Genomic DNA, 23,735 nt, shown 5'->3' on the forward strand with positions numbered 1-23,735 from the left:
GATGTCACAGCTCTGACAGAATGTTGCAGGTGTATATAATTACCTTGTTTTGCAAAAACCTTTAATATGCAGTGTGGAAGTAAGGCCTACTTTAATAGACCACGATAGAGCAACACAAACTCAGATATGTCTAACACTGGAGGGAATTTCTAGGAAACACTGCTTTCAAGTCGATGTTTTTGGTTTCCATTAAGATGCGCACAGGGAAAAAGAGAGAGAAAGTTAACTGCCTAAATAGTAACCCCACATATTCTCATCTGGATGAAGTACAAAACCAAAATAAACAACTGTTCCGGAGACAAAATAAAATTTCCCTCCGATAAATTAAAGGAAGGTCAATACCTTATTTAAATGAAGGATGAGGAATAGCGTGGTGTATAAAAGTACAAGGTATGAACGCTGTTAAATTTTGTATTCAGTTTTAATTATCAAAATATAAAGCTTTATCTTACAACTGATTGGTTTTCATATCGATTAAATCATTATCCCAAACACCGTGATTATACTTGTCTATGTTAGCCCCTGAATCTGAAAAACACCATTTCACACATAATAGTGAATAAACTGATTATCATTCTTCTGGCCTATTTCAGTACACTCTTCATCAGACTGCAGCCACCAAGTTGCAATTTTAGCAGACAGCACATTCGCGGAATGGACCTATTAACAAACTCTCCAGAGTTCGCGGCCAGAACGCAAGCTGGCAATTTACTCTTTAGGTAAATCTTATCCACCGTAGAGTGCTATTATTCTCCAACATATCAAATGTAAAAAGACAAAAGACACATAGATGTAGAATTTACATATACCCACTTGCATATATTCATTAGAACGATACAACTGTGCTCGGTTTCCCGTGAAATTCTCCTCGGTTTTAAGCAATCCACAGGAAATCAGCAGTAATTTATCTTACCTGCAAGATTTAAAATGTTAATAGATTAAAAAGTAATCTTTCTGCAAAAAAAAAAAAAAATCTACCCTCATTTCTCACAGCTTGATCACCAAAAGCATATTTTTCCTGGAAAGGAAAACTATACACACCCCCACGCTCCCTCAAGCACATAGCCTCTCCCATCAAAGGTGAAAAGCAATCTCTCATTCCCTTTAGCATAATTCCACCTGTGACGATATGTAGTATATTTATTGAGGCCGACTAATACCTTTCTCAATGAAAGGTGTCCATAGTTTAATCCAGCACTTAAAATCAAGCAAACCACTGTTACTCAAAGTAGCAAACTTTCAGAAAGCAAAATCGTTTTACTGGTTAGAGTTGAAACTTTAAAATCCGAGTTCCCTTACTTTCTTTTAAAGGCATTTTAGGAACAACATTTTCTTTGCTCTCATGTTGAAAAGCTTTGGCAGGGTCAAACCGCCTTATACCCTTTGCTTCATTCAGTTGTTCTTGAAGTTTCTTCCCAGTTTCTTTTTCTTTCACCAGCTGAGAACGCAATTTGGAAACTTCCTGAAGGAGAGAAATATGATTATTGAAGGATTTCTCTCCAAAGTATATTAAGCAGCCATGGGTGACAAATCGCTACTTTCAGAGAAAGAACTTAAAAGTTGTTGAAGCGTACTTGCTATCTTTAGGAAATTACTCCACACAACCTCTAATATTTTGAACAATTTAACCTAAATGTGGACTTGGCCTAGTAAAAAATACTAACTTCTAAATTGGTGGGCTTCCAATTTTCACTCTCCTACTCCCAAACCCACGAGTGTCACTTCCATTTCATAACTCTTCTGACCAGGGTCCTGGGTGGCAAAAATAATAACAACAGTAATTGTGTCATCTGTTGTTACTCTGTAGAAAGCACTGACTAAAATGCTGGGATAGATAGAAAATAATCAGAGCAGTCACATTCTCTGACACAACCGGATCTTACCATTTAAAGGGGAGGGAGAACAGGTATTTTGATCCTCATTTTACTGATAACGAAACCGAGACTGAAAAGTGAAGTGACTTGTCCAAGTTCACACAGTAGGCAGAGCTGGGATTATAACTCAGGTCCTCCGACTCCCAGGCCTGCCACGTTGCTTCCCGTAATTAATGGCCGAAAACCGTGGCATTATTTGTGGCATAAGGACGGCCTAGATGTGGAACGGACATCACAGCCGCAGGTAAGGCTACAAAGCTTTATGAAGGATAGCTCAGAAATAGAGGATGATCGTATTCTTGTTTTGGAAAAGTCCTTGCTTTACTTTCTGGAAGGGTGGCTGTTAGGGATGGCTCTGTAGTTAGGCAATTGCCAACGAATCAATCGATGGTATTTACTGAGTGCCAACGCAGGGCAGAACACCATACCAATTACTTGACAGTGTACAGGACAACCGAGTTGGTGGACATAACTGGGAGCTGACAGTCTACCGGAGAAGACAGACTAACATAAATGACGGTTATATACACAAATGCTGTCGGGCAGAGGGCGGGTGAATATCCAGTGGGAGAGAGCGTGGAGAGTAGGAATAAGAAGGATTAATCGGAAGGCCGCTTAGAGGAGGAGATGGGCTGACATACATGGAGGGGGAAGGAGTCCCAGGTCCGAGGGAGGATGTGGGAAAAGGATCAAGAATCACGACTTCCAATTTCTGCCTAGAAGCAGCTATTAGGTGCTACTGCGCTGCCAGGTGACGTAGCAATTCTTGGCTCGATGCGTCCTCTGATAACCCTGCTATCTTTCTACCTCCAGGTATCTACCTGGATAAGGTACAAATACACATATATCTGTTGATGTTGTTTTTTCATTTCCTATTTTCACACTAAAGATGAAAAGTCCCCCTGGCCCTTACTGCCTCTGAGTATCAAAAGTTAACTCTGGCTTAATGGGTGGGGCATAGTAACGTATGCCGCCCTTCAAGTTTCAGAGATCCTCTGTTCTGTAACCACATACTACACCTGTTCTCCCTTGCAGGGTGTGATGCTTGGCACAGGGGCCTGGGTGAGAGTGTGAATGGCTCACAGCAAACCATCACCACTGCTGAAACAACCGTGGGAGTGGGCTCTGGGTGGAAAGACATAATTTTCTCCATTTAACCACTGGAGACTCATCCCAAATTTGAAAGGGCCAGAAAAGGTGCACTCTTGTATTTTCATGGCCACAAAATCAAAGCGATTCCCTCTCAAGGACATTCACAACGCACAGATACAACTCCAACACCAGTGTCATCTACGAACTCGGGGACAACTTTTCAAACTCATTCCTAACTTCTAAGACTGCACATTTGAATATGGCAGAATTTTTTAAAAAGACTATACGTTATTAATACGTTGCTTAATACGGTGGTTGAAAACCTCTACTGTTATTCACAAGAACCAAAGGAAATTAAAATACAGAATTGAATTCACTTTTTAAGGATAGAATATCTACAGCAGGGCATCCGGGGGAAAGGTTCAGTCATCCAAGATTAAAGGAAAAGGTAAAAGCAGGCAATGGAGACGGGGCAAAGAGAACAAAGATAGAAAGATGCACGGGAAGAAAACGGGCGTCGGAGAAGATGAGAGAGATGGAAGGGAAACAGCTAGACCTAAAAATGAAGACGACGGAACTTCGCAACACACTAGAATTTACCCTTTCCTCTCCAACTATGCATTTGACTGCCTTAAGCCCTTCACTACTTTCGCACATATCCTTATACTCTGTTATTTTCCCTCTCTGTAATTTATTCTAGGGTCTGTCTTCCCCCGTACGCTGCAAGCTCCTCACGGGAAGGGATGTCTACCAACTCTACTGTGCTGTACTTTCCCAAGCTCTCAGTAGGGTGTTCTGTCCACAATAGGTACTAATAATAATAATGTTGGGATTTAAGCGCTTACTCTGTGCAGAGCACTGTTCTAAGCGCTGTGGGAGATACAGGGTCATCAGGTTGTCCCACGTGAGGCTCCCAGGCTTCATCCCCGTTTTCCAGATGAAGAAACTGGGGCCCAGAGAAGTGAAGTGACTTGCCCACAGTCACATAGCTGCCAAGTGGCAGAGCTGGGATTCGAACCCATGACCTATGACTCCCAAGCCCGGGCTCTTTCCACTGAGCCACGCTGCTTCTGTAAATATCTAAATATCATTGATTGACTCACTGCTCCTAAGGGCTTCTCTCCAGGACTTCTATTGCCAAGGCCAATTCTATAGGAAGGAAGAATTGCATATAGGAAGGCCTCTTGACACTCCTGAAAAGCAGCACCCAGCATTAGCTCGGAGCCTAGAACTGGTCTATTTTTTTATGGTATTAGCAATTACCGTTAGTCACTGTTTGAGTTATTAATAATGTAATAATTATGTTGGTATTTGTTAAGCACTTCCTATGTGCAGAACACTGTTCTAAGCGCTGGGGGAGATACAGGGTCATCAGGTTGTCCCGCGTGAGGCTCCCAGGCTTCATCCCCATTTTCCAGATGAGGAAACTGAGGCACAGAAAAGTGAAGGGACTTGCCCACAGTCACACAGCTGACAAGTGGCAGAGCTGGGATTCGAACCCATGACCTCTGCCTCCCAAGCCCGGGCTCTTTCAGCTGAGCCACGCTGCTTACCAGGCACTGTATGGGGCAGCCGGGTAATCATCCTAATTAGGATAACCAAGCGTAGGGTAACCAAGCTAATCTTCCTCCTCCTGCTCCCAGAGTAGTCACCTTCCTTGTGCGTGCCATGGACAAGCTGACAACGAGCTGTACGTGATCCATCAGCTGCCTGTTTGCCATGTCTGAACTGGAGTGTAAATGCATTTTTTTTTAATTTCAGAGCGCTCTGAGCAACCAAGCAACTCAGAGAAGCAGCGTGGCTCAGTGGAAAGAGCCCAGGCTTGGGAGTCGGAGGTCATGGGTTCTAAATCCGGCTCCGTGTGACTTTGGGCAAATCACTTAAACTTCTCCGTGCCTCAATTCCTTCATCTGCAAAACGAGGATGAAGACTGTGAGCCCCATGTGGGCCAACCTGATTACCTTGCATCTACCCCAGCGTTTAGAATAGTGCTCGGCACATAGCGAGCGCTTAACAAATACCAACATTATTATTATTTATCAGATGCCTGTGTGTAGAACACTTCACCAACTGCTGGGGAGAACCCTCCCTTATAGTCATAGCTGTAACAAAAATCACAATTCATAGCCACATCTGCAAAAAATCTGAATGATCTTTCACAAATAGCAAGAATAATTTGTTCTTAACAGTATGATCATTATTGCTTATGTTTAATACCGTTATTATTAAGCATAAAAGTCCTGTTTATTCATTCAATAGTATTTATTGAGCGCTTACGATGTGCAGAGCACTGTACTAAGCGCTTGGAACGTACAAATCGGTAACAGATAGAGACAGTCCCTGCCCTATGAAGGGCTTACAGTCTAATCAGTCTATTTCACAGCCACCTAGCTCGCTATTTTCTCACTTTACATTTTCATAGACAAAGGATCTAAGTGTGCAAATTCTCAACCACACTCACATCAACGGAGACAATCTTAATGACAATAAATCGTACAATCCAAGCGCTTAGTACAGTGCTCTGCACTTAGTAAGTGTTCAATGAATACTATTGAATGAATCTCCTTCCAAATGACTAACAATTCTATAGAGAAGCAATTAGCTTTAGTACCTATTATTAATATTTTGCCATTTTATGCTAATATTTTGCTATTTTAGCAGAATGGTGCTAAAAATATAGTTTCAGTTAGAAAAATTTTAAATCCAATTTGGTATCTGCATCAGGCACTGACTCTGGCTTCTGAAATGCCTGTTTTTAATGTTGAACTTTAGTTGTCGATACTGTTGTTCTATAGATATATTTCATAATATTTTTGATTCACCTATTGAGGCCTCCTTCTACAAAATCACAAATATTAAGCATCAAGTATTTTAAGTTACACACCGATTTAAGCTGGCCATTTTCTTCTTTCAATTTCATGACGTGTTTGATTTTCTGCTTTTGATTCTGATGACCCAATAATTTAGCATATGATTCACTTAATTTGGTTAGCTCTTCCTGGGCTGCACCGTGTTCATTCAGTAAAGCATTCTTTTCTTTTTCATATGCGTCTAGTTGTTGCTGAAAGATAAATTGTTTTTAATAAGACACTGAATCTTAATTGTAGAAAAGAAAATCACTCTTTACTTATGTATTTGATCAAGCTAATCCTTTAAATGGCCACAACCAAAACCCATATTACAGCATTTTCCCACTTCGGTTACTTCAGTTTATAAAATTTAAGTTTTATGATTAAAGTTTTCTCTAGACATCAGAAGAGAACTAAAATGAGTTTCCTTGAAAGATGTGAAGGGATAAGAAAGCGGTTAATAAGAAAACAGGCTGAAAATCAGATTCAACTACCTAGTTGAAAATTTCACCTTCTAGGCAATAAACCGTGGCATAAGAGATGAACATAAAATGTTTCTTTATATCCTCAACGTTATCAAATTGTTTCGAAGGGAACAAACCTCAAAGGGCTTGGTTTTATTGTGCAGTTCTTCATAGAGGAAACGCCATGTTTTTATTTCTTCTGTTAGCCCTGCAATAGTATCCTCGTTCCCCATTTTCCTAGATAAAAAAGAAAAAGTTTTGATCAAGAGCATTTATTGAGCATTTCCTCGAAGAAGAGCACTACACTGAGGCCTTCGGAGACTGCAATAAAGATAGAAGAGATGATCCTTGTGCTCTAGCTTACATTCAGGGAAAAAGTCACACAAAAATTTACAAATATGAGGAAGAAGAGCATGAAAAGAACTGAGAAATGTACTTCTTTACTGTGTATTGTTTTAGTTCTGCCTGACTCAATATCTTGTCTTTGTAAAGTACATGGAATCCTATGTAATTCCCACACTTGTGGAGTTTTACATATTTAGAACAGTTCCCTGGCAGATAATTTTGTTAAATTAACCAAAGGTTTTCTCTCAAGTATTAACATGGTTTGAATCTGATTGTTGACGCCAGTTTGCTGGCATAAGTTCAGTCTCTGTTTTACTATTTTGTAATAAAGCGATTCACATTGCAAATGCTCAATTTTTTTTTTATTTTTTTTTTTACAAAACAGGCTGAATAGAAGGAAAGCTGTGATATTTTCAATCAAGCTACTATGCATTTTACAAGAAAAAAACAATGCATTGTGTCAACTTGAAAAAAATCCTTGCTGAATTTGAGGAGTATATCCTAACCTTGATTTTTCTGCATTACAAAGTTAGTATTGTCATCCCTCCTTAGGGATATAATAGTTAATATTGCTGACTAGATGAAAATAACAATATGGCACAATTTTATTTCCTCAAAGGATTTAGGTGGGTCTCAAACAGTATAAAACGACAGAATATTAATAGGAATACCACAGTACCTTTCACCCAAACTGAGAATATTTTTAAATAAAGCAAGATACTAAATAAAAAGAACGCTGCTCGTATGGGGAAGAGTGAATTTGTAATAACCATAGTGTGTCAAATGTATATCCCCACATTACTGAGGATACCAAATAAATTAAAACGGGGGTAAATTTTCAAGGACAGAGCAAGAATGTATGCGTGAATGGACTTCACATTTCTGTGCGCACTTCAAAATCCACAAGCCATAGGCCACAAGTCCTTCTACAAACCTTTTTAGCTCTTCTTCTAAATGTTTTAGCTCTTTGATCCTCAGTTTCATTTCCTCTTCCAAGTCCTTTACTAGGTTTTCAGCCCGTTCTTCTTTCTCTTGTAACTTATCCAGCTCATCTAATGTTTGTTTCAATTCTTCTTCCAAAAGGTTTCTCTCATTAGTCATCTCCTCTTGAAGGTCAAGTAGATTTTTTTGCAAGCCACAACACAAATCCTATGGGCAGACAATTCAAATCTTTTTACCACGAAATAAAAGCTGGCTTATTCCAGTGGTGAATTATTATAAGCTGTCTGATAATCCAACAGTGGAAATTAAGTTGAAAAGTTGGGAAGCTCTAATTATCGAAGCACTGTTTATGCTAGTAATTAGTCAAAAAAAACATACCTTCTCTCGTTGCAGGAGTAAAGCAGTTTCTGTCTGTTCCTGCTGTAGTTTTTCATGTTCTTGTTCTTGGAGTTTTAATTGATCTTTCAGGCTCTGTATCTCTGTAGCTAAGCTGCTTTCCTGCTCCTGCTGCTGTTTCTCATGCTCTTCTTGTTCTAGTTTTAATTTCTCCTTCAAGCTCTGTATTTCTGCCCGTAAACTGTGCTCCTGTTCCTGCTGCGCTTTTTCATGTAGTTTTAATGTATTTTTCAAGCTGTGTATCTCAGCACCTAAACTGCTTTCCTGCTCCTGCTGCTGTTTCTCATGCTCTTCTTGTTCTTGTTTTAATTTCCCCTTCAAGCTCTGTATCTCGGCACTAAAACGGTGCTCCTGTTCCTGTTGCAGTTTTTCATGTTCTTGTTCTCGGAGTTTTAATTTATCTTTCAATTTCTGTATCTCAGCACCTAGACTGCTTTCCTGCTCCTGCTGATGTTTCTCATGCTCTTCTTGCTCTAGTTTTAATTTCTCCTTCAAACTCTGTATCTCGGCACTAAAACTGTGCTCCCGCTCCTGCTGCAGTTTTTCATGTTCTTGTTCTCGGAGTTTTAATTTGTCTTTCAAGCTCTGTATCTCAGCACCTAGACTGCTTTCCTGCTCCTGCTGCTGTTTCTCATGCTCTTCTTGTTCTAGGTTTAATTTCTCCTTCAAGCTCTGTATTTCCACACATAGACCGTGCTTCTGTTCCTGCTGCAGTTTTTCATGTTGTTCTTGCAATTTTAATTTATCTTTCAAGTTCTGGATCTCAGCACCTAGACTCCTTTCCTGCTCCTGCTGATGTTTCTCATGCTCTTGTTCTAGTTTTAATTTCTCCTTCAAGCTCTGTATCTCGGCATAAAAACTGTGCTCCTGCTCCTGCTGCAGTTTTTTGTGCTCTTGCTGTTCTAGCTGTAATTTCTCTTTCAAGCCTTGTATCTCGGCACTAAAACGGTGAGCCTGTTCCTGCTGCACTTTTTTGTTTTCTTCTTGTTCTTTTAGTAATTTCTCCTTCAAGCTGTGTATCTCAGCACTTAAACTGTGCTCCTGCTGCAGTTTTTGGTGTTCTTGTTCTAGTTGTAATTTCTCTTTCAAGCTCTGGAGCGACACATTTAAGTTGTGTTCTTGTTCTTTGTGTTCAGCAATAAGTCGCCCTGTAAAAATACATTTCCAAAGCATCCTCAGAAGACAATACCAAGGAATACAGGCAGTTACATTTTTCTAGTTCTCTCTCACTCAAAATGTCAAAAATAAGAAGGAATGCTTGGGTAACAGCAGTACATTATTGCAGGAAATATTTTGAATATAATCTTCAGCAACTCCTATAATAATTTATTGTTAGTAGAATGCCAAAATTACATTCTTTTTCATTATTATCTATCATCCTTTATCTGCAGACCCACAGTCTGACAGTAATTTTAGTCCGGAGTAACTAAACTTCAAGGTAACTTCAAATTCCAAGAATCTACAAAGGCTAAACGATTTCAAGGGTAACATACAAAGCAATCCACAAAGTATTTCAGGTGTTGCATTTTCAATCGGTGCAGTCCCACCGACGGCAAAGATTTATTTACGCGGCCTCTACTTACCCTTGAGGCCTCGGTCCCTGACCGGTTAGGGTGCACACAGTCTGGGTCAGAGCCATTCGAAGCATACTAAAATACTATAACATGACACTGTTGAGCCCACAAAACGCCCCCACATTATTTAGTCGAGCTTAACCTTGGAAATTTTAACACACTTTCCATGGACAATTATGAGACAGAGCGTGGCCTGGTGGAAAGAGTATGGAGCGGGGCGTGAGAGGGCCCGGGTTCTAATTCCAGCTCCGCCTTGTACCTGCTGTGCGACTTCGGGGAAGCCACTTAACTTCTCTGTGCCTCAGTTTCCTCGGGTGTAAAAGGGGGGTTTCCGCAAGTGTAAAATGGGGAGTAGATCCTCCTCCCTCTTAGACTGAGAGGCCAATGTGGGACAGGGACTAAGTCCCACCTGATAAACTTGTATCTACCCTAGCTCTCAGGAACAGTGCTCGACACAAAGAAAGCGCTTAAACACCATAAGGCAATCAAAACGATTCATACGGCAGTTCAATTACCATTTTCTTCTTCAAGCAGCTGACACGCAGAAGTCAGTTCTTTAATTTTCCTGGATAACGCACAATCCTTTTCTTCAAGAGAATTTTTCAGGATTGAAAGTTCATTGTTCTTTTCCTTGAAAATCTCCTCCAAATAGAATATATCTTCCTTATATTTCTCCCTTTCACCTAGACAACTTTATTAAAAGAAACGATTCGTTTACGGATCGTATGTCTTTGAAAAATATTACTGTTAGTATTTCTCCAAATCCGGAGTACTAAACTTTGTTTTCAATAAGAAATAAGCATTGACAGTACCTGAGCTGTTCAATATAGTCCAAGAGTCTCCCTGTATCAGATTTTTCTTCTACTATTTCTTTCTCCGTACTTAAACTTAAAAAGAAAAAAACCCGATCAAAACATAAGGTACTAAATTCAGGTTCTACTTGTGACTCAAAATAGATCAAAAACATCAGTGTGGGCTGAATGAAAAACCAAACAACTAAACGTAACACTTTCCCCCATATCCAAAGGTTTTCTAAATTAAATATTTAGAGCAGTGGTTCTCAGATGTAGTCATACAATAATTGTGTGATGATAAAGCACATCATGAAGTAATCAATATATTTTCAAATATAAGAAATGGGAATTCAGTGATAATATTTAAGCCGCTTTTTGCTTTGATACCTCCGACTTAAAATACGTTTGCATTGGTGGTCAGATTTTAAAAACTTCAGACAGCAAAATATCCTGCTTTAGAATCTTCAAAGCAGGGTCTGCATATAAATTTAGACTCCATAATACTTACTCGTGAAAGCGAAATTATAAACATTAAACCTCCGCACATTGGTAGACAAAGACTGACCGGAAGAGATTTTCTAGAGGTTAATTCTGCTTAGAATCCGCCCCACCTCCCCTTTTGTGAGCTTACAGTTTTTCCTCAATCTGTGCCACTATTCCTTGGGTTTGCTGGAGATTCCTCTGAGCCAACTGCAGCTTCATTTCCATGTCTTCTTGTTTAGCGGCAGCACTCTAAAAATCAAAGGTGACAGTTGCGGGTAAGTGAGGTTTCTTTCAGAACTTTTAAAAATAGGCTCTCACCGAGATATATCTAACCTTGGTCTTGGCTTCCATCTTGCTCCTCAGTTTCATTACTTCCATACTCAGACTGCTCATTTTCTTTTGGGTCCCGTCGTCTGAGAACTTCGCGAAGCAAGAGAAATACGAGGAGAACCGTAAGGAATGAGCATAACCAAAGCTGTTACTCTCATTATTATTTTTCTGGTATTTGTTATGTGCTCACTAGGTGGCAAGGACTCTTCTCAGTGCTGGGGTAGATAGACGTTAATCAGGTTGGACAGAGTCGCCGTCCCACGTGAGGACCACAGTCTAAGAGGTAACTGGGGCACAGAGAAGTGAAGTGACTTGCCCCAAGTCACCCAGCTGACAAGTGGCGGGGGCAGGGATTCGCACCCATGACCTCTGACTCCCAAGCCCGGGTTCTTTCCACTGAGTCACAGTGTATTCGTCTATGATTCTATTTATGTTGGTGAAGCATCAGTATTATTATTATTAGTGGAAGCAGCGTGGACCTCAGCACTGTGCATATTTGTATATGTTTTTATTACTGTATTTATTTTGTTAATGATGTGTATTTATCTATGATTCTATTTATCTTGGTGAAACATTAGTATTGGTGAGCCCGTCACTGGGCAGGGATTGTCTCTCTCTGTTGCTGAATTGTCCATCCCAAGCACTCAGTACAGTGCTCTGCACATAGTAAGCACTCAATAAATACTATTGAATGAATGAATGAATAAGAGGAAAAGCAAGCCCCGAATCCCCATTTTGCAGTTGGGGAAAATGAGGCACAGAGCAGTTACATGACTTGCCCGGGGTGACACACCAAGGAATTGGCAGAGGTGAGATTATAACCCAGGTTCTCCGACTCCCTGGCCCGTGCTCTTCCGACTAGGCTTAGAGAGCGTTTCAGGAGAACGGAATGGTCAACGGCAGATGGGAGGTTGAGGAGCTCGACAGAGAACGGACTGTTTTATGGCAAGAAGGAGCTCACCGGTAATGATGGAGACTTCAGTTTAGTCAAAGGAAGGGGAAGGAAACCGTATCCTGACAAGCTAAGAAGGGCCTGGGGAGAAGAGGAAGTGAAAACAGCAGGTGAACCCCCTGCTTGAGAAGTTTGCACGGGACAGAACGAGGGATATGAGGCAGCTGGGATAGAGAAGAAGCAGCGTGGCTCAGTGGAAAGAGCACGGGCTTGGGAGTCAGAGGTCATGGGTTCGAATCCCGGCTCCGCCACTTGTCAGCTGTGTGACCGTGGGCAAGTCACTTCACTTCTCTGTGCCTCAGTTACCTCATATGTAAAATGGGGATTAAAACTGTGAGCCCCACGTGGGACAACCTGATCACCCTGTATCTCCCCCAGCGCCTAGAACAGTGCTCTGCACATAGTAAGCGCTTAACAAATACCAATATTATTACTAATATATAGCCTAAAAAATTTAGTTGCCCGTTCACACTATAAAGGGAACCCACTGTGTCTCTCTCTGTTGATTAAGTACAGTGCTCTACACACAGTGAGGTCTCGACAGATATGCTTGAATGAATGAAAGGATCTCGAGGTTTACAGAGTAATCAGATTTCAGTAATTCAGCTCTTTGAAACTATTTTACGAGTCTAATCCCGTACATGGAGAAGATTAATACGGTCATTTCTTCCATACTGGGCAACATAGAGGCTGTGTAACTGTGGACGGGTCACCTAACTTCTCGGTGCCTCAGTCACCTCATCGGTAAAAAATGGGGATTAAAAGCGTGAGCCCCTCATGGGACAACCCGATGACCCTGTATCTCCCCCAGCGCTTAGAACAGTGCTCTGCACAGAGTAAGCGCTTAACAAATACCAACATTATTATATTCCCAGAGGGAATGCCCCCCGGAGAGTTCAGTCAACCAATCGACAGTACTTCTCATCACTATTACGGAATTTGTTAAGCACTGTGCCGCATGTTTCCACTTCACGCTTTGGAATGAATACGACAGGGGGATTAGGGAATTCTCTTCCGATCAGATACGTCTCTCGGGGGTCCGGCGTGACTCACGTGATACCGGAAGCAAGACGCACAGAGTAATACCACGGGGATTTTCCCCAAACGTGGGGTGCGGCAAAACATGCCCTTTGCGGGTTCTTACTATTAACGCTTAGATTGAGAAACTAATCCACATGTCCAGGAGGGCATTTAAAAAGCCCCAATACCTTTAGTTTCAGAAATTCGTTCGCTCTAGTTAATTCCATGAGCTGTTTTTCTAGGGAAGCAATATTTGCAGAGAGAGAGGTCTTCTCTCTGACGGCTGCATTTAATTTCACTTCCGTCTTCTCCAACTCGGCTTCTAGATCCCGATGACGCTTGTCCTGCATTCCACGTTCTTTTACCAGATCACGAATCTAGAAGAAAAAGATATAAATGCAACGTCAGTGCGCTTAGAAGCTGTGTAACTACGGGCAAGTCACTTAACTTTTCGGTGCCTCAGTCACCTCATCGGTAAAATGGGGATTGAAAGTGTGAGCACCACACGGGACAACCCGATGACCCTGTATCTACCCCAGCGCTTAAAACAGTGTTCAGCACATAGTAAGCGCTTAACAAATACCAACATTATTATTATTATATATAGGGAATGCTCCCTGGAGAGTTCAATCAACCAATCAATAGTACTTCTCATCATCATTATGGTATTTGTTAAGCACTTAACTATATGCCGAGCGCTGTTGGAAAGATGTTACTTATCTGGACACAGTCCGTGTCCTCCATGAGGCTTAGTTTGAGTAGAGAGTTAACACCGGGCAAAGCATTATACTAAGAGGTGGGAGTGCCAAGTTCCAAGATAAGTAACCTAGTTAGCCATATCGCCCTGCAGTAGAGTTCTTTTTTTAAATAAACTTCTGAATATACGATGAACACACTTTTCAAGCTTTTGAAAAAGCATTCTATCCCCCCAAGGATGTGCCAGAGCAGGATCTGGATTTTTAATCAATTTGAAACGAAAAAAGAAACAAAAAATAACTCCCCTACCTGCCCCAAAATGGATTTTCGGATTTTCTCCTTTCATATTAATAGCCGTGGGTTTCTGATCCCAGTTCTCCTGAGGCGAGGTAGCCTCAGGCCTATTTGTTCTGAGCACCTTATAGCTTTCTTCTATTTCAAGGATCGGAAACCTACAACTCTTCATTCCAAATACGGTTCTCGGCCTCCACAGACTTGGCATGCCGAGGAGGATGATGATGTTGGTATTTGTTAAGCGCTTACTACGTGCCGAGCACTGTTCTAAGCGCTGGGGGAGATACAGGGCCATCGGGTCGTCCCTCGTGGGGCTCACGGTCCTCACCCCCATTTTACCGACGAGGGAACTGAGGCCCCGAGAAGTGAAGCGACTGGCCCAAAGTCACCCAGCTGACAGAGGGAGGATCCGGGATTAGAACCCATGACCTCTGATTCCTGAGGCCGGGCTCTTTCCACTGAGCCACGCTGATAATGATAATAATAATGTTGGTACTTGTTAAGCACTTACTATGTGCAGAGCACCGTTCTAAGCGCCGGGGTAGATACAGGGTCATCAGGTGGTCCTACTTGAGGCCTACAGTCTTCACTCCCATTTGACAGATGAGGTCACTGAGGCCCAGAGAAGTTCAGTGAATGAAGTCACTTCATTCATTCAATAGTATTTATTGAGTGCTTACTATGTGCAGAGCACCGTACTAAGCGCTTGGAATATACAATTCGGGAACAGACAGAGACAATCCCTGCCCGGTGACTTGCTCACGGTCACCCAGCTGACAAGGGGCAGAGCCGGGATTCGGACCCACGACCTCTGACTCCCAAGCCGGGGCTCTTTCCACCGAGCTACGCCGCTTCTCTACGCTGCTGAGGCCACCTGATCTGCCTCGGGCAGGACCCGGCTGCATGACCCTCCTCAAGATAGGGCTAAAGGGGAGCTAAGGTGGTGCCTCAACTCTTAATCCCGTGGATGGCAGCTTGCCAGGTCGGCCGGGGCCCGGGGGCATTTCTGTCGTCCTCAGTAGCACAGAGGTGAGCTACAGCAGCGGGAAGCAGCTGTACACGGAGAAGCGGCGGGGCTCAGTGGCAAGAGCCCGGGCTTGGGAGCCCGAGGTCATGGGTTCGAATCCCCGCTCTGCCATTTGGCAGCTTGGGTGACCGCGGGCAAGTCACTTCACTTCTCTGGGCCTCAACTGTCAAATGGGGGATGAAGACTGGGACCCTCACGCGGGACGACCCGATGACCCTGTATCTCCCCCAGCGCTTAGAACGGTGCTCTGCACAGAGAAAGCGCTTAACAAGTACCGACAGTATTATTATGACAGCTGTTATTCCGTCACTTCCCCTACCCTGCCGTTGGCTCTTGGCAGGCTACGGTGCTTCGCACCTAGTAAGCGCCGAACAAATCACCAGTACTAAATCAGGATGAAACGGATGAGTGGTGCAGACCCTACCCTTTGACCTACTGTAGGGCAGCAGTGTGGCCTAGTGGAGAGAGCACAAGCCGGGGAGTCAGAAGGACCTGGCTTCTAACCCCAGTTCTGCCAATTCCTTGCTTTCGTTCATTCGATGGCATTTATGTGCCACAGTGGGCCAGTCGCTTCACTTCTCTGTGCCTCAGTTCCCTCATCTGTCAAATGGGGATGAAGCCCGTGAGCCTCACGTGGGACCACCCGATGACCCTGTATCTCCCCCGGCGCTTAGAACGGTGCTCCGCACCTAGTAAGCGCTTAAATACCAACACTATTATTATTATTGTTTATTGTGTGCAGAGCACTTGGGAGAGGACTCTCTCACATTAAACGGGCACATTCCCTGCCTATGACAAGCTTTCTGTCTAGAGGGGGAGAAAGGTATTAATATAAACATAAATTAATTTCAGATGTGCACCTAGGTGCCGTGGGGCTGGGACGGGGGGGATGATTAAAGGGACCAAGTCAGGGTGACCCAGAAGGGAGTGGGAGCTCATTGTTGCGGGTGGGGAACGTGTCCGTCCGTCGTCACGTCGTCCTCTCCCGAGACCTCAGCACCGTGCTCCGCACACAGTAAGCGCTGAACAAATACGACCGAATGACTGAGAAGAGGACAAGTCACTTGACTTCTCTGTGTCTCGGTTTCCTCGAGTGTCAAATGGGGATACCTATTCTCCCTCCTTCTTAGCCTCTTACGAAAAAAAAAAAAAGTTGGCATTTGTTAAGCGGATTCGAACCCATGATCTCCGACTCCCGAGCCCGTGCTCTTTCCACCGAGCCACGCCGCTTCTGTAATAGTAATGTCGGTATTTGTTAAGCGCTTACTATGTGCAGAGCACCGTTCTAAGCGCCGGGGGAGATACGGGGTCATCGGGTTGTCCCACGTGAGGCTCACGGTCTTCATCCCCATTTTGCAGATGGGGTCGCTGAGGCCCAGAGAAGTGAAGGGACTCGCCCACGGTCACACAGCCGACAAGGGGCAGAGCCGGGAATCGAATCCATGACCTTTGACTCCCGGGCTCTTTCCACTGAGCCACGCTGCTTCTAAGCCCCGGGCAATTCCTTCCTTCCCGTGTCCAACCTAATTAACTCGTACCCGCCTCAGCGATTACACCAGCGCTTGACGTGCAGAAAGTGCTTAACGAATACCGTGGACAAAAATAAAACCGAGGCATTCAGTTCCAACCGGTTGTCTCCCTCCCTTCCCCTTGACTTATAATAAGTGCTCAATGAAAACCGTGGAAGAAAATAAAACAGAAGCATTCAATTCCAACCAGTTGTTTCCCTCCCTTCCCCGGCCACTGATAAACAAATCTGTTGATATGTTTGATATTCCCAGATTCTTTTGTCCCCTGACACCTTGCCCATGCCCTTCCACGAGCCCCCTTTCTAGCCTCCATGGTAGCACCTCTTCCCCCCTCCAATGCTCTAATAGTAATGATAATAAAAAAAGATGGTATTTGTTAAGCGCTTACTATATGCCAAGCACTGTCTTAAGCGCTGGGGAAGACACAAGGTAATCAGGTTGCCCCACGTGGGTCTCCCAGTCTTAATCCCCCTTTTACAGAGGAGGTAACCGAGGCACAGGTAAGTTAAACGGCTTTCCCAAGGTCACACAGCGGACGAGCGGCAGAGCCGGGACTAGAACCCACGACCTCCGACTCCCAAGGCCGGACTTTTACCGCTAAGCCACGTTGTTTCTTCTTTCCCTAGTGACAGAGACGTTGCCGCTTAACTTAGCTGGAATCAGGTTTATAACACCTATTAACAAGCCTGCTTATAGAGAAGCAGCGTGGCTCAGTGGCAGGAGCCCGGGCTTTGGAGTCAGAGGTCATGGGTTCGAATCCCGACTCTGCCACTTGTCAGCTGTGTGACTGTGGGCAAGTCACTTCACTTCTCTGTGCCTCAGTTACCTCATCTGTAAAATGGGGATTAAGACTGGGAGCCCCACGTGGGACAACTTGATTCCCCTGTGACCACCCCAGTGCTTAGAACAATGCTCTGTACATAGTAAGCGCTTAACAAATACCATTATTATTATTATTCCTCACTGAACCATGGCCAGTTAGAAAAAGAGACAACATAAGAACTAGTTGGCTTTCCCTCTCTCTCTCGCTTGTTCTCTGCCTCTAATATTACTTCATAAGAGAACAAATTTTCATTTTAATGAGCTGCAAAGATGACTCACCTCTTTTTCAAGCATCTTCACCCTTTTAAGGTCTTTACTGTCCTTCTGAGCCTTTTTCTATTAAAAAGGAAAATATAAAGTGAATATACTAAGAGAGCCAAACAGCCTGCTTGTCGCCTATAATAATGTTGGTGTTTGCTTAGCGCTTACTCTGTGCAGAGCACTGTTCTAAGCGCTGGGGGAGTTACAGGGTCCTCAGGTTGTCCCACGTGAGGCTCACAGTCTTCATCCCCATTTTACAGAGGAGGGAACTGAGGCCCAGAGAAGTGAAGTGACTCGCCCACGGTCACACAGCCGACGAGTGGAAGAGCCGGGATTCGAACCCGGCCGCTCAAATCATCGACAAACGTTTAGCAGTTCACTCCACGCAATTCTCACACGGAGAAGGTAATGAGCAGTTTTACTTATTTTATAAAACAAATGATTAGCAAGGTCCTTTCGACCCCAAAGGAAACGGGTGCTTAGTTTAGGACCCCACCCGGGTCTGCTTTAATAAGCGCCGCTTTGGCTTATTACTTTTCAGTTTCATCATTAGAGTCCCCACTTCAAGTGAGAAACTAAGTAATTTACTAAAATCACAGAGCAAGTCAGAACCAATTACTTGACTTTGAGACCGGGGCTCGTTCCATTAGACAGAATGATGAATCGGAAGGTCCCTTCCCGAAGGTCCCTCCGATCTCTTTTTGGCATTAGGACTTAAAAGTTTGTCATTACACTTTGGCCACAGAACAATAAATGAAATAATGAATAAATAATGAAACAGTACCTGACAGGTAGCGGTCCACAGTTAACATTTTGTAATCCACTTTGCAAGAATAGTCTGTCACGTTCTCGTTTACAATACAAATCTGCGTTTAATCCTTAAACTAAATATGAACATCAACTCTCAGATCTGTCACTGGGCAGGGACGGTCTCTATCTGTTGCCAAATTGTCCATTCCAAGCGCTTAGTACGGTGCTCTGCACATAGTAAGCGCTCAGTAAATACCACTGAATGAATGAAAGATTTGCACTCACGGACTCAAATGAATAGATCTTCCACCTATTCCAACCCACAAATACGAATGCAGAAAAACAGATCCACAAAATGGAAAAGGGCCTTACCTGTGATTCTAAGATCTTATGTTTTCTCGCGGTGGGGGGTGAAGCAGCATCTTTGTCACTGTTAAGACTTTGTTGGCTTCCCACAAAAGTTGCTATAAAAATAAAGTTCACAGATCATAGGGATGGAGGTGTTGCCGATTAGACTGTGAGCCCGTCATCGGGCAGGGACTGTCTCTATCTGTTGCCGAATTGTCCATTCCAAGCGCTTAGTACAGTGCTCTGCACATAGTAAGCGCTCAATAAGTACTATCGAATGAATGAAGTTGTCCAATGCCACGCTCTAGGTTTACTCACAATGTGACAGGTTAATCACCACTCAAAGTCAGTTTATTCGCCCTGAATAACTTCCAAATGATTCATTTCAACAGCTTCTCGTCATCGATATTCACTTCTACTTTTTAAAAATGTAGTTATCGAGTGCCTACTATGTGTCGGGCCCTTACTGAGTACTGGACTAGATATACGATAATCAGGTGAGTCCCTGTCCCTAAAATGGGGTTCAGGTCTTAATTCCCATTTTACAGGGGAAGTAACTGAGGCACAGGGAAATTAGGTAATCGGCCCAGGTCACAGAGCAGACACGCGTCAGAGGTGGGATTAGAACCCCGGTCCCTTAACCCCCGGCCCAAATGCTCTTTCCACAAGGCCATGCTTCTTCACTATTATCAGCCACTCTGCCACTTGGCAGCTGTGTGACTGTGGGCGAGTCACTTCACTTCTCTGGGCCTCAGTGACCTCATCTGTCAAATGGGGATGAAGACCGTGAGCCTCACGTGGGACCACCTGATGACCATCATTATTATAAATTATTATCCTGCTAACAAGTTCTAGCGCAGGGCCATTTAGAGGAGGGTGAAATCAGTTAATGAACATGCTTAATTTTGCTAGACTTTTAAACTCTGATGACTGTCATTTAATGCTGTTATAAAATATGGTCAGTGACCAAATCTGACATCCTTATACTTTGCGTAATAATAATGTTGGTCTTTGTGAAGCGCTTACTATGTGCCGAGCACTGTTCTAAGCGCTGGGGGAGATACAGAGTCATCAGGTTGTCCCACGTGAGGCTCACAGTCTTCATCCCCATTTTACAGATGAGGTCACTGAGGCCCAGAGAAGTGAAGTGACTCGCCCACAGTCACACAGCTGACAAGGGGCAGAGCCGGCATTCGAACTCATGACCTCGGACTCCCAAGCCCGTGCTCTTTCCACTGAGCCACGCTGCTTCTCAATTAACACTACTCTCAGGCTTTCAGGACAGCCAAAACCTCATGTTTGCCGCAGCATGTCTTCACTGAAATGGTATTCGCAGGAGTGTCTTATCAAATTAGAACACACAAAATGCGATCTTTTTCACTGTAAGCGATTTCTTACCTTTTTGCTTTCTAAATCGTTGTGATTTCTCAAAGGATACGGGTCCTTTCAAAACCTCTGAGGACTTAACATCATAGGATCCCGGAGGTGGGGCACAGCCTACACACGTGAAAATGAAATGTTCTTTATCAGCTCTCTGAAAACTCCGTCAAGCAAAAGAACACTAAACAGAGTACAGTTTTCCATATCGGTGCTGTGATCTAGATCCAAAAAAATTCATCAAAATATAGAAAGCAGGGATAAAAAAAAATCAACATAAGTAGCAACTGCTTAGAAGGCTGTAAGATTTGTACATTCCAAGAGCTTAGTACAGTGCTCTGCACATAATAAGCGCTCAATAAATACTATTGAATGAATGAATGAATGAATCACCTCTCAAGAGATATCAACTAGCGAGCTGAGAGTCCTCTTCATTATTGTTTAGATTATCATTTAATAATAATAATAATAATAATGTTGGTATTTGTTAAGCGCTTACTCTGTGCTGAGCACCGTTCTAAGCGCTGGGGGAGATACAGGGTCATCGGGTCACAGTCTTCAGCCCCATTTTCCAGCTGAGGTCACTGAGGCCCAGAGAAGTGAAGTGACTCGCCCACAGTCACACAGCTGACAAGTGTTGGGGTCTGGATTCGAACCCACGACCTCTGGCTCCCAAGCCCCGGCTCTTTCCGCTGAGCCACGCCGCTAGCATTTATTACTAAGCACCCAGGACCCCGTACACGAAAGGGCCAGGAATCCCCCCGCCCAAGGGCTTATTGTGACAAGCACTGTACTAAGCGCTGGAGCAGGGACAAGAACTCGAACGCAGCTCCTGCCCCGCGGGGCTTTGCAGATCCACGCAGATCCTCCATCTTCTGGAAATGGAAGCCCTCTGACGGAGCGGCCGGTTTCCTTCTATGCTCCCTGGGCTTTTCACAGACCTTTGCCCGCGCCAGGACTCCACTAAAGAAGAGAGCCCAACGCTTAGAACAGTGCTTGTTGCATAGTAAGCGCTTAACAGATACCAGAAACGAAAGAGGGCCAGCTAAGATACCCACTCCAGGCTAGGAGGAAACCTGCTCACATTAGCCGCTTCCGCTCAGTTAATAATAGCGATGGTGCTAGTTAAGCGCTTACTAACTTGGAAGCAGCGTGGCTCAGTGGCAAGAGCCCGGGCTTCGGAGTCAGAGGTCATGAGTTCGACTCCCGGATCTGCCCCTTGTCAGCTGTGTGACTGTGGGCGAGTCACTTCACTTCTCCGTGCCTCAGTTCCCTCCTCTGTCAAATGGGGCTGAAGACTGGGAGCCTCCCGTGGGACCACCTGATGACCCTGTCTCTCCCCCAGCGCTTACAACGGCGCTCTGCACATAGTAAGCGCTTAACAGATGCCAACATTATTATTCTCTGTGCCTCAGTCTCCTCATCTGTGCCATGGGGATGAAGACAGTGAGCCCCACGTGGGACGACCTGATGATCTTGTATCTCCCTCAGCGCTTAGAACAGTGCTTGGCACAGAGTCAGCGCTTAAGCCATACCGTAATTATCGTTGTAATCGGCAATCACTTCACTGAGCCTCGGTCACTTCATCTGTGCAATGGGGATGAAGACAGCGAGCCCTATGGGGGACGACCTGATGACCTTGTATCTCCCCCAGCGCTTAGAACAGTACTTGGCACATAGTCAGCGTTTAACACATACCCTAATTACTATTATAATTGGCAATCACTTCACTTCTCTGTGCCTCGGTCACTTCATCCGTGCAATGGGGATGAAGACAGCGAGCCCCACGTGGGACGACCTGATGACCTTGTATCTCCCCCAGCGCTTAGAACAGTGCTTGGCACAGAATCAGCGCTTAAGCAATACCGTAATTACTATTATAACTGGCAATCACTTCACTTCTCTGGGCCTCAGTCTCCACATCCGTGCCATGGGGCTGAAGACAGCGAGCCCCCTGTGGGACGACCTGATGACCTTGCATCTCCCCCAGCGCTTAGAACAGGGCTTGGCGCAGAATCCGCGCTTAACCAATACCGTAATTATGATTATAATTGGCAAGTCATTTCACTTCTCTGAACCTCAGTGACCTCATCTGTGCAATGGGGATGAAGACAGCGAGCCCTATGTAGGAGGACCGGATGACCTTGTATCTCCCTCAGCGTTTAGAACAGTGCTTGGCACAGAGTCAGCGCTTAAGCAATACCGTAATTATCGTTGTAATCGGCAATCACTTCACTGAGCCTCGGTCACTTCATCTGTGCAATGGGGATGAAGACAGCGAGCCCTATGGGGGACGACCTGATGACCTTGTCTCTCCCCCAGCGCTTAGAACAGTACTTGGCACATAGTCTGCGTTTAACAAATACCGTAATTACTATTATAATTGGCAATCACTTCTCTGTGCCTCAATCTCTACATCCGTGCCATGGGGCTGAAGACAGCGAGCCCCCTGTGGGACGACCTGATGACGTTGCATCTCCCCCAGCGCTTAGAACAGGGCTTGGCGCAGAATCCGCGCTTAACCAATACCGTAATTATGATTATAATTGGCAAGTCATTTCACTTCTCTGAACCTCAGTGACCTCATCTGTGCAATGGGGATGAAGACAGCGAGCCCTATGTAGGAGGACCGGATGACCTTGTATCTTCCCCAGCGTTTAGAACAGTGCTTGGCACAGAGTCAGCGCTTGACCAATACCGTAATTACTATTATAATCGACAAGCACTTCACTTCTCTGAGCCTCAGTGACCTCATCTGTGCCGCGGGGATGAAGACAGCGAGCCCCACGTGGGACGACGTGATGACCTTGTCTCTCCCCCAGCGCTTAGAACAGCGCTTGGCGCAGAATCCGCGCTTAAGAAATACCGTAATTAGGCTTATTAGGGCTCAGCAAGAAATCCCCCGCAGCCCAATTCTCCCCCTCCTCCGCCCAAAACACGTACCGGCAGCATCATTGAACCGCTTCAACGGGGCCTTGGAGAAGGACATGTCGGATGGGACGGATCCGGGCGGGTTGTGCGAACCGCTGCGCTCCCTCCCTCCCTCTCTTCCCTCCCCAGTCAAATTCAAACGGAGCGGGCCGGGCCCGCCTCGCCGGCCGCAGCCAATCCCCGCCCGCGCCGCCTCCGGGCATGCGCAGACGCCTCCGGGAGCGGCCCGCAAGCGAGCGCCGGAAGTGACGTCCGGGGGGCCCGGCCCCCGTCCCCCGGAGGCCCCGTTTTCTGGCTCTTTCCGGCCCTCCGCCCCCGGCGAGCGCGTCGTAAACGGCGGCGCCGGCTTTCCTCCTCTCTCCCGAGGCGGCCGGGCCCGGGGGTCCTGGCGCTGGGGCCCCGGCGCCCCCCGTTTCCGGCCGGGGGTGAAGCCGGCTTCCGCCAGGAGAGCGGGTGGGCGCCTGCGCCGCCAGGAGAGGGTGAGTGGGCGCGTGCGCCGCCCGTCGTGGCCCGAGGGAGGGGGCGGGCGGGCGCCTGCGCGGGCGCCTGCGCGGCTGGGGGAAGGGGGCGGGGGGTTCGCGTGCG

The 23,735-nt window shown here is 45.0% G+C and overlaps 1 protein-coding gene across 1 annotated transcript; it reads right to left on the reverse strand.

Moving 5' to 3' along the window:
• Positions 1-402: 402 nt before the first annotated feature.
• Positions 403-23,255, reverse strand: HMMR (hyaluronan mediated motility receptor). The gene is made up of 15 exons (XM_029051031.2): positions 23,163-23,255; positions 20,241-20,339; positions 18,867-18,958; positions 17,763-17,819; positions 13,304-13,492; positions 11,147-11,233; positions 10,962-11,062; positions 10,349-10,423; positions 10,052-10,227; positions 7,945-9,110; positions 7,559-7,773; positions 6,417-6,516; positions 5,851-6,027; positions 1,300-1,462; positions 403-913 (listed from the first exon to the last, which is right to left on the reverse strand). The coding sequence occupies exons 1-15, from the start codon at positions 23,206-23,208 to the stop codon at positions 894-896; spliced, it is 2,763 nt and encodes a 920-aa protein (XP_028906864.1). The 5' UTR covers positions 23,209-23,255; the 3' UTR covers positions 403-893.
• Between the last annotated feature and the right edge of the window lie 480 nt (positions 23,256-23,735).

Source organism: Ornithorhynchus anatinus, chromosome X1, assembly GCF_004115215.2.
Source record: "Ornithorhynchus anatinus isolate Pmale09 chromosome X1, mOrnAna1.pri.v4, whole genome shotgun sequence".
Classification (NCBI taxonomy): domain Eukaryota; kingdom Metazoa; phylum Chordata; class Mammalia; order Monotremata; family Ornithorhynchidae; genus Ornithorhynchus; species Ornithorhynchus anatinus.